This window comes from Cydia splendana, chromosome 2 (genome assembly GCF_910591565.1).
Source record: "Cydia splendana chromosome 2, ilCydSple1.2, whole genome shotgun sequence".
NCBI lineage: Eukaryota > Metazoa > Arthropoda > Insecta > Lepidoptera > Tortricidae > Cydia > Cydia splendana.
In genome coordinates, this window is record NC_085961.1 from 639307 (window position 1) to 651396 (window position 12090).

Here is a 12090-nt window from a genome sequence, read left to right on the forward strand (position 1 = left end):
TCTCTATCACTCTTCCATATTAGTGGGACAGTGACAGTTGCGTTTCGTTCGCTACGGAGCGATAGCGATTGGCATGTTGTCCGTTATGTTATGACGAATATGACAATTGTTTTCTCTCATCTAACAGATTCGACATTAATGAATTTCATATAGGTTTTGCCTTGTTTAAAAAAATCCTATGTAATATAGGTAAGTAGGTACTTGTAAATTTACTCGTATTGCAATGATGAACTTATGTTGACTTTGCATTGCATTAAAGAAAACCGGCCAAGTGCGAGTCGGACTCGCGTTCCAAGGGTTCCGTACATTACCCAATTTTTAACAATGTATTTTTTACATGTGAAACGCGAATGAATTGCCTTTAAAAAACCCGTAGGGGTCGGATCAAAAACTAAGTAATTAGTCCGACTCACGCATGACTGCATGTGAATGGTAATTTTTGGCTATTTTCTTAAATAACTTCTAAACTATTTATTTTAAAAATACAAAATAAATATATTTGAGATTCTCAAAATGAGCTCTTTCATTTGATATGTAACACGATATAGTTTAAAAAACATATTTTTTTAATTTTCTCATTTACTCCCATAAGTGGCCTCTAGGTTTAAAATTCATTTGTTTACGTAAGATTTCCGTCTTTGGGTCACGAATTTACATATGTGAACTTAATTGGTCCGGTACTTTTGGAGAAAATGGGCTGTGACAGACGGACAGACAAACAGACAGACAGACAGACAGACGCACGAGTGATCTTATAAGGGTTCCGTTTTTTCCTTTTGAGGATACGGAACCCTAAAAAAACCTTACTTTTAATCACGTATTGTATGCATGTATCACACGTGATCACTGACACCACACCACATGTGTATATTGTGTATGACATGTGTAAAGCCTGACCAGGAATATATGATCATTGTCAAGAGGGCGCTATTATTCTCATTTATATGGCAACAGTTCAGTATAGTCTGAACAATGTGGATTGGCAACTCGTTATTTTGACTTACATACTTTTATTCACTCTTATCATAATCAGAATCCAAATATTCGGTGTTCACATTTTTTTATTGTCGGTTTTTTTCCGTATAAAACTCATGTATTTTCTTACGCGTCACACAGGTCAAAATTACCTTCCTAGGGTCTGCTACATTGTCAATGAATAAAATTGATCGTCTCCAAAGCCCTTAGCAAAGAGAATAGAGTGTATAGAGAGTTATTGTCATAGTACATTTTGTAGTCACTGTAAATTTTGTAAAATATGGGACTACTTACGGAAATAACATTGAAAATACGTGCTACCAAAACTATATGTATTAAAGGAATGAACATCGCAAATAGACACATGTCAACGGTAGACTTATCATAACCTACATGCAGTATGCATACAATACAACACAAATTTATTGCTATCTATCGACACATGATTAAAACTAAAAATGAAAATGTATGTTATGTATATCTTTGCCCATCTATATGTCGTAGTCAGATCGTATAATCCGCCGTATTACATTACGGCTAGCCGTTATCAAAAACAGAGGCGTTTTGAAATGCGGCGGTTCGACGATTAGCCGGATTGTCATTGCGATACGTTCTTCAATAAGGCGGCCAACGTTTAGCCGCATCGTACTACTATTTTAGATTGTAGAGTGACCAGTTCTTTCGGTCGCCTACGTAACCGGAGTTTGACAATGTTTGCAATTTAATTTATTTTTACCATGGTCCCACCGCACTACATGTGTTTATTTTCCAAAACATTTCCTTCGCAACTTAAATAGACGGAGCCCCGCAAGCGGGGCTCCTATTTCTGGGCGGTTTGCCCTTCGGGCATCTGAAGCTACCTAACGAACCTAACCTACTTACCTACCTACGCTTTTTTCCCCAAAGTGTAATGTTTTCACGGACGTCTCACTAAATCAATAGGTAGGTAGGTTAGGTTCGTTAGGTAGCTTCAGATGCCCGAAGGGCAAACCGCTCAGAAATAGGAGCCCCGCGAAGCGGGGCTCCGTCTAGTTAAGTTGCGAAAGAAATGTTTTTTGAAAAGAAACAGTCCGACGAACTCCAGATTTGATGGACACCCCAGCGTTTGTCAGGCAGCGCCACGGGTGTTAAAACCGGCCAAGTGCGAGTCGGACTCGCGTTCCAAGGGTTCCGTATATTACACAATTTTTAACAATCAGTGCCGGATTAAGATATTTTGATGCCCTAAGCATTTCTAGGTGCCCCCTCTCCCTAGGGTCATCAAGATTACATTGATTTTTTGGTAAATTGAGAGAAGTTCATTGCCGCATTACAGCTGAGAATGGAAATCAGTCACATCATTTTATCACGAAAATTAACAGTGCCGCAGCAGTAATGTTGCAACAGAGTACCTAATGCTGTTGCAGTCGCCACCCGAATGTCACCTTTATCATAGCGTAGAAAGTAATAGAAACGCGAGCGAAGCGAGCGCGGAAATTTTTCGATATAAAAACGCAATATGATAGACAGTTGTACATTTTTACTTTTAGTATGGAAATCAGTCACATCATTTTATCACGGAAGTTGACAGTACTGCAGCAGTAACGTTGCAACAGAGTAATGTTGCTGCAGTCGCCACCCGAATGTCACCTTTATCATACCTTATAAAGTAATTGAAAACGCGAGCGAAGCGAGCGCTAAAATTTTTCGATATAAAACGCAATTTTAGTTTTAGTCCCAACCAGGCGCGAATCCAGGATTTCATACAGAGAAGGGATGGGACAGTTTTCTATCAGCCTAGCTTTGCATAGGGCTCGATATTTAAGGGTCTCAGCGAGGTTGTTTTCATGCATAAAATATGCAAGAAAGCAGAGAGCTTGGAATTGAATTGGCGAAGTGTGAGAAAGGCAGTAGGCCCAGCTGCGAAAGAGGAAAGCTTGGATTTGGATCCACGCCCAAGTGTAATTAAGGCAGAAGATCAACTTTGCCGTAAGGCAGAAGGCCTCGCATAAGACCTAACGCCGAACCGCAAAAGAGTGGGTTGAAATCGAATCTATGCATGTAATCACGACTCTTCTACTGCTACCGATTGTTTCCCAAAGAATTACGCGCCATTATTTTTGCAAATTAGCTTTTGGACAGCTAAAAAAATCGTGTGGTAAAAACGATGTGTCTGTCCCTAATTTTAAAATTTGTTCACCTTTTTCAACCTGGCATTTTGGTGCCCTCCCTGAACGTGGTGCCGTAAGCACGTGCTTGTTTTGCTTATTGGTTACAAAGTCTTTATTAATTCAACCATTAAAGTCGACGAGTACAAAAAACTTTAAGCTAGCTCTCAATTTAACATTTTTTTTAAACATTATTCTTAATTTGACCTTACAATTACTCGTAAGTAGGTAAGACCGTTAAATATTTAAAATGATTATCTTATCAGAAAATTATCACCAATTACTCTAAGAAAACTACTACTCTAAGTAATCCGGCACTGTTAACAATGTATTTTTTATGTGAAACGTGAGTGAAATCTCTTTAAAAAATCCGTAGGGGTCGGATTAAAAACTGTAATTAAGTCCGACTCACGCTTGACTGTACATTTCTAATAGGTTTTCCTGTCATCTATAGGTATAGACCTATTATATGTATTTTTTTCAAAATTTTAGACCTAGTAGTTTCGGAGATAAGGGGGGGGGAATGGTCATTTTTTGCCTATTTTCTTGAATAACTTCTAAACTGTTGATTCAAAAATTATAAACAAAATATATTTGAAATCCTTACAATAAGCTCTTTCATTTGATATGTAACATGATATAGTTTGAAAATTTTTTTTTTTCATTTTTTCATTTACCCCCCAAAAGTGGCCCCCATATTTAAAATTCATTTGTTTACGTTACATGTCCGTATTCGGGTCACAAACTTACATATGTGTACCAAATTTCAACTTGATTGGTCCAGTAGTTCCGGAGAAAATCGGCTGTGACAGACGGACAGACAGACAGACAGACAGACAGACAGACAGACAGACAGACAGACGCACGAGTGATCCTATAAGGGTTCCGTTTTTTTCCTTTTGAGGTACGGAACCCTAAAAATAAGGGTTTATCACCAAACCAAAGTAAGTAATCCGATATTAGAAAGACGTGAAATTTTTATTTAAGAAAACTCAAAAAAACAATACATTTTTAGATTTTTTAAATAGTAGATTAAAACGGAAATGAGCGACCATTTAAAGGATACTACGCTTAAGCGCAGTTAAAATACTGGTTGACCTGATTTTTCGACTCTAGCTCGCTAATTGACTGGAATTAGGCCCCTGTAAACAAACAGCAGAGATAGTGCAGCGGCGTTACCATGGCCGCATTTTTATCGCTTGTCACCATGCCTGTCACGTTCTAATAAGTATGTAAGTGCGAAAGTGACGGCATAGCTACAGGTGATAAAAATGGAACCATGCTGCGCCCGCAGATAATGATGCATTTGCGGCGGGGGCACTGACCTCGGCGGTGACTAATAACTGTGCTACTGCACTAGCTACGTAGGCTTTGACTATTCATACTTCATATCATAGGACCCCAAGGCGGATACAATATATATTTTTAGTCACTGACTTTTTATCCTTCTATCTATTCTATAGCTATAGAAGTAGTTCACTGTATTATTCAAAAAACGAAAACATAACGCGACATCTTAAAATTAAGACACTTAATCTTTGTACAAATGTGAAGTTATGTCTTTCCATGCAATAGGTGCTTATCTTTTATTTCTCTGTTTAGTAGGTAAGTTGTTCTAAAATATTGATGTTCTCATTGGTGCACAGACGTCACAGATTTAATCCCAGTAAAATCGATGACGAAAACAAAACAGAATATAAATATCGTTTTATGTTGAATTTATGGTGCATCAAATTCGACCATCACCGTTGTATCGCACGAATTATCGTTGATTTAGAATTAATCGATAGTTTTTGAAACATGTTCTTAAGCTTTTAAGCATAACTACTTAACTACCCCTTAAGTAATCAAAAAGCCTGCTGTGGGTGGGGACCCCAATTTTCGCAACATTCCGCATGGCAGTCGTGGCCGAGTGGTTAAGGCGTCTGACTCGAAATCAGATTCCCTCTGGGAGCGTAGGTTCGAATCCTACCGGCTGCGAATCTTTTTGGGTTTTTTATCTTACTAAAATCATCTTTATGCTGATTAAATGGGGTTGGCCGGTCGAAGTTTTTAGCAGATGGCGCCATCATAGCTTGCCCCAGGGGGGGACACTAGGAATGTAGTTAACGTCAGTAAAGATACAGGCGACTTCTATATCTTGCTCCCGACAACATTAGTTGACTTCCGATTACACAAACTACGTCACCAGATGTCACTATAAAATTTATATAATTTTAGTGGCATTCATATTTAAATTAAAATAAGTACGAATTAATATTTGTAATTATTATAATTTTCAATTAATTTTGCGACAAAATAAGAATTTTGTTAAAATGTGATTAATTATGCTGTTTGTTTATGCTGGCAACACATGCATAATCGCCAAGACCATGCCAAGACATGCAATTTTTTTGCTGTCACTGGAAGAGGGTACCTAAATTTAAAATATTTTAGTGATGGTTGAGCCATTTTATTCGTTATGATTCTGGAGGAAATTCGATTATAGCCCGAATGAAAACACATGCCCTGTTGTGAAAACCCCCAGAAAGAAAGTGCGTTGAGTTGTATCTCTGTTGCTCCGCCTTGTCGTTGAGAAGTAATTCCAGTTCTCTGCATTCGCTGATTTATGTGTTGTGTATTGTGTTTGTTATTTTGTGTTCTGTGTTATTTTCTTATTAACATGTATTTTCTTGTGTGTGAATGCTTTTTTACCTCACGCTTTCTTTTCTATTGTTTACCTAAAATTGTACTTTCCTAGCGATAATGTGGTGTAAAACATGTATTACTCTCGGCAGCAAAGTTTGCTCGCTTCTCGTGACTCTGCAACGGTCAAGATTCCACTTTTTTAATCTCTCTATACACTACTAATTTTGGAATATTTCGCATGTTTTGACCTCGATATAAGCACGAGAGGTAAAGAGAACAAGTTTACGAGTACACTTACTCTGTTGTCTCTGTTACTATTTTCCCTGCACTTATTTAATTACTTACGCTATCAACAAAATTAAAGCAATGAACATTTTACTTTAATATTCTGTTTTTTTATTCCATTACTGATAACATTAACCTTTTCCACATAATGTTAGGTCTACTTGGGCGGTTTACAAGTACATTTTTTGTTTATTTTCTTGTAAACAATTAAAGTTATTTGTTACAAGAAACCAAACAAAAATGGACTTGTAAACCGACCAAGTAGACCTAATATTATGTGGGACGAAAGTACACGTATGGATGCATATGTAGTTGTGCACGCACACATACATACTTAGTTTCGGGGGACAATCAGAGATGGCGCTTTCAAATAAGTTTCCATAAAATGCTTCAAGAGGGCTCTCTTTACCTATATACTTACTTTACTCTTTGGCTTGCCCTGTCAATCTCTAGAATTGTGTCAAATTTCTGTTTTTTTGATACCCTGGATGCCAGCCCTTTTAAGCCAAATCTCATAGAAAAAGGGGCAAGCTATGATGGCGACATCTATGCAAACCTTTGACAATTGCCAAACCCATTGCTTAGATGTATCAAGATGTATGTATTTCTATTTGATTCTATTAAGGAGCTAAAGATAATGATTTAATGATACCAAATGATACTTTATTTATCATTGAAATATTCCACTTTAAAAAATGTTTAATGATTTTGTCTTGTGTGTAGCCTGTGTATACCACCTTCTGACAAAAAGTTTGTACCTATGTAATAACTAATATGAATGACCATTACTCGGCTATTTACTTAACTGTGGTGTTGTCCTATCGTCTTTGAAACACATTTAACAAATCTGCCTAACAGTATACAAAATGGTATTCCACAAAAGTTTAAATTTTATATTAGCATAGTGCTTGTTAGGTATATAATAGCAAATAATAGTGTCCAACTGAAGTTTCGGTTTCGGCTTGAAAATCATGTCTCGGCCGAAGGTTCGGTTTCGGCCAAAAATTGCCGAACCGAAACTGTATTTCCGTTCGGTAGTGTTCGACTGAAGTTGCGGTTTCGGCATTAAATCACGTTAGGGTCTCCCCAAATATGTCGACGCGCATTCGGCAAAATGCGATAGAAAAAAGCTTTATGTCTGCGTAATAAGAGTGAAAAAGTCGTCGTTCGGCTCGGCTCGCATCGGCCGGCGCCTGCCGACGCGTCGATGGCTTTTTCGCTCTTATTGCGCAGACATAAAGCTTTTTTCTATCGCATTTTGCCGAATGCGCGTCGACATATTTGGGGAGACCCTTATATTTCAGCCGAAGGTTCGCTTTTGGTCGAAACTAGAGCAAAACCGAACTTTCGGTCAAAAATCAGGTTTCGATTGGACACTATGCTTTGTCGTCGCTGTTGTCCTCTCAAACATATAATTATGACTTAGGGTGGTATTCCACCGGTCCATTTTCTTGGTCTAATGTGTATTTGCGTCTCACATTTTGCTTAATGAGAGAGTGAGACGCAATGCACATTGGACCAAGAAGTTGAACAGCTGATGGAATAATACTACCCTTAGGCACCAAGGCAGAGATTATTATTAGGCATTAAGTGGGCATTCAATGTAATGTAAACAAATTCCACTACCAAACGACCTTGTAGACTATGGAAGGCATGACTATGTTTGTAGTCATAATTAGTTTTAGCTATTATCCAAACGAGTTGGCGGATCCTGCGGCTTGCGGCCGATGACTCATCCTCATTATCAGTCACAAGTCAGGGATCCGTAAAGGAATTTTAAGGTTCTAACAACAAAAAAAGAAAAACGAATTTTTACCGTTACCGCCTGTACCTTTTTTAACCCTCGACGCAAAAAGAAGGGTGTTAGTATGACGACTATCGGTCGTGGCATCTAAATCCATACCCCATGGATATAGGTTATCTCCTGGTCCCAGCTGTTAGCTAGGCCGATTTCGGTGAAACGAAATGCAACTAAAAAGTAAAAATACTTCTGACTTAAGATTATTATCGGTTTCGATGTGAAAAGGCCGGAACGCAGCCCTAAAAACCAAAATCGATTGATTAAATCTGTCCACGTCACAACCCTAACCATGGACAACCATGGACTTCCATAGAACATTATTGATCATGGCAACTTGCGCGCGCAATCCGTGCACAGTAAGTGATGAACTCTGTCGCCCACCACGTCATGAGACCGTGTGGCCTAATGGATAAGGCGTCGGACTTCGGATCCGAAGATTGCAGGTTCGAGTCCTGTCACGGTCGAAATAATTCCTTTTTGGTAACAGTAGAAGAATATTATTTTTATTTTTGCTATAAAAATAAATTGGCGGCCACCAGCAGCCACACGTAAAATAGAAGCCAATTTTGTTGAAATACTATTCTAATTGATTTTTAAGATTGCTTTGAATGCGCTAAATCATAGAAAAGATAAAATCGTTGTATAATTATATGTATATTTTTAACTTCGTACCCTTCTTAATTTGATGATTGTTAAGTTATTGTTATTAACTACTAGGTATAACAGTGCAGAGTAAAAAATGAACTTTCGATATGACATGACATGACCCAAAACCTATTAAATATGATGTCACTGTTAGTTATACAACAAGTAGATTTGGCCACTAACTTAATTATTTGCCCGAGTGAAATACTAATCAACTGTGGGTGTGGGAATAAATTCATTATGTAAGGAATTGTGTTTTCGCCGACAATAGACAGAGTTCTCACGTATTAAATAATGTTTTGCGACGCGTTGCGACATCTATGCGCAAACTCCCAAAACATTTCGACACTTTGATGGTTCTTACTACTCAACGCCAGATGGCGCTGATATCAAAATTTATCACAAGCAGATTAGTACGTAATTAAGATTGATGTCTGCGATTTCAAATGTTAAAAGTATTTCTCTATTGTTACAGGCTCTTCGAAGACTTCATTCCTCGCGGGCTCAACCTTCACAGTACATTGGCACTTGGCCTACGCACACAGAGTAAGTGACTCATAATTTTCATCACTTCATCACCAGCCCGGCTAGCTCAGTCGGTAGAGCATGAGACTCTTAATCTCAGGGTCGTGGGTTCGAGCCCCACGTTGGGCGAAATCATTTTTTTTAGTTTTTATTTTAGGGAAGATTGAGTTTAAAATTTTATTTTATTTTAGGGAGGATTTAGTTTACGAATTTTGGACTACCTCGAGAGGCCCGTGTTGGATTTGACTCCGAGAGCCGGCGGATCCGAGTGGGTCAGAGATGACGTTACGTAAGTATTTTATTCATATTAAATTTATATTTGAATGATTAATGATGTTATTCATAACGTGCTACAAGCCTCAATTAGTTAATAATCGTTTGCCTTAATTAATTATTTTAACAGCACAGTAAAAATTAACTGTACAAAAGGCGAACTTAATGCCAGAAGGCATTCTATACCAGTTAATTCTCGGGCCAAACAGATCAAGCAGTAATAGGTGTCATTTTAACTTACCTACATATGTATTTGTAAGAAAGAGATAAATAAATCGACACGGATAGATGTCGACACTGTAAGCTTTAAGTAAGGTTGTGTTGTGGAATTCAGGCTTGTAATAGTTGTAATATTTAAATTCATGATCAATGAAACCTATTTGGAAGGATCTAAAGTTTAGTTTAGGTGCGTAGTTATCTTATTAGTACCTATTTCAGGTTTATCTTAGATACGCTATTTTTTTGGCATATGCATGATAAATATAAAGAACCGGAATTTTATGGAATTATAGTATTAAACACAACATGCGAAAAAGCACCTTGAAGGATTTGTGGATTGTACCGTGCCCTATGGTCCATTTTTAAACGAACTATACGCCATACATTTTCCAGTGCTCAGAAGTATGAAGTACGACTGCCCAGCGACTTCACATGCGAAAACTGCACATTGCAACTCCAGAGGGAAGCGGGGGAATGGGGGAGCGGTTACCGCTTCTGGTCCTGTGCTGACATCGACATATTACCACGTATGTATTGTAGACATAGACCCTCAGCCTTGAGGAACCGACAAAGAAGAATTGTAGACATAAATTATCTGTATATACACCTATGGGAGAGTGTTGTTACTAGGTTAGATACTAAGAAACAACATCTTGGGAATATGTCTGCAAAAACTGCACGTTGCAACTTCAAAGAGAAGCGGGAGAGTCGGGGAGCGGTTACCGCTTCTGGTCCCGTGCTGACATCCACATATTACCACAGCTTTGGTGGAAACGCAGCCCAAAGGGAGTACCTACCTTCTTCTTTTCTATTAATCTGTGTGATAAAACATTACTAATACACAAAGCTTGTCAGCCATTGTCTACAGGAGTGACAACTTGTTTAAAATCCGTGTATGAACCAGATAGGTATAATTAAGCACCGATTACAACTATCTCCATACCAAGGTCAGTGTTCAGAATGTAGCCGGTTTACATTCAGAGATAATGTAAATGTAAACGTTTTGACAGCTGGCATTGTTTGATGCCTTGGCCCGGCATTAGCATAAACATCTGAGCATTGCATCGCAATGCAGTAATTGTATAAATTATGCGGAAATCGACCTTGTTGCGGGACAATTGTTGGGCGCAAATGCGCTCATTTTGAGGCCTTATAGTTCTATATTAAATACTCCATAATCAATTTAGATTTTATAATTTACACGTAAATTTGTACTTATGTACGTATACAAACAAACAAACAAAATTTACTTTATTCATGTAGGCCTAGCAACAAGCTCTTATGAATCGTAATTAATCTTAATCTAATTATCAGAGCAATTTATTGATGTTAAGTATTATGCCATAATAAAATTGGATTATTATACATATCAAATTTAACACTAAAAATTTCACAAAAGGATCGTCAAACATTAAAAAGATTGTATAAAAAAATACTAGTCTAGAATTTCTAGAATAAAATCTAAATGTCAAAAAAAAGCATAAGTAACAAAAGAAGTAGATAGTATTACATCGGAATATCCATTTCCTCATCAATAATCAAATATACCTAATAAATAAATAATCATTTCGAATAACAATTAATCCCACGTTGTAATATCATTCATGTAGTCTTGTGTGGTATAATAAGCTTTAGAAATAAGTTTACGCTTTACATAATTCTTAAATTTATTAATAGATAATTCAGTAATATGGTTTGGAAGTTTATTATAAAATCTTACACAATTACCCATGAATGATTTTTTAATTGTATGGAGCCGAGTGAAGGGCACTGCGAGCTTATGTTTATTTCTAGTATTAATATTATGAATTTCACAATTTTTCCTAAAATTTACAATATTTTTATGTACATACAGAATATTCTCATAAATGTATTGACAGTGCACTGTCATTATGTCAATTTCCTTAAATTTATCTCTAAGTGAGTCTCTATGGTTCATTTTGTATATTGCTCGAATAGCCCTCTTCTGCAGAACAAAAATGGTATTTATCTCTGAAGCACCGCCCCACAGTAAAATACCATATGCCATAATGCTATGGAAGTAACTAAAATATACTAATCGAGCTGTTTTCACATCAGTTAACTGACGGATTTTGCTCACTGCAAAAGCTGCAGAGCTCAGTCTATTCGAAAGAGTAGCAATATGGGGACCCCACTGGAGTTTAGAATCTAAAGTTATTCCAAGAAAAACTGTACTATCAACTAATTCCAATTCCTCATCCTTCACAATGACACTTGTTTGTACATGCCTTACGTTACTACTAGTGACAAACTTAATACATTTGGTCTTTTTCTCATTTAACAGTAAATTATTAACATTGAACCAATTTACTACTTTTGAAATAGCATTGTTTACATCATTGTAAGCTTGTTGCTGACGTTTGACTTTGAAAATAAATGAGGTGTCGTCTGCAAACAATACTATATCATGGTGGGTCTTAACAAGGAATGGCAAGTCATTTATGTAGATAAGGAACAGGAAAGGCCCCAATATTGACCCCTGTGGTACACCCATAGAGACCAATGACCCAGGTGATCGCTGTCCACTCACATCGACCCTTTGTATTCTACCATTTAAGTAGGACTTAAGTA

General features: G+C 37.3%; 1 protein-coding gene and 3 non-coding genes across 6 annotated transcripts in view; all 4 read left to right on the forward strand.

The window, feature by feature from the left end:
• Positions 1–12090, forward strand: part of LOC134801598 (uncharacterized) — a 77106-nt gene that overhangs the window by 43370 nt on the left and 21646 nt on the right. For all 3 annotated transcript variants that reach the window (XM_063774219.1, XM_063774225.1, XM_063774231.1), the window contains exons 4-6: positions 8957–9027; positions 9198–9295; positions 9892–10025. In XM_063774219.1, the coding sequence (XP_063630289.1) occupies positions 8957–9027; positions 9198–9295; positions 9892–10025 (303 nt within the window). The remainder of the gene's footprint in view (positions 1–8956; positions 9028–9197; positions 9296–9891; positions 10026–12090) is intronic.
• Trnas-cga (transfer RNA serine (anticodon CGA)) lies at positions 5021–5102 on the forward strand. The gene has a single exon. It is a non-coding gene; the product is annotated as a tRNA-Ser (tRNA).
• Trnar-ucg (transfer RNA arginine (anticodon UCG)) lies at positions 8228–8300 on the forward strand. Its single transcript has one exon. It is a non-coding gene; the product is annotated as a tRNA-Arg (tRNA).
• On the forward strand, positions 9063–9135 carry Trnak-cuu (transfer RNA lysine (anticodon CUU)). The gene has a single exon. It is a non-coding gene; the product is annotated as a tRNA-Lys (tRNA).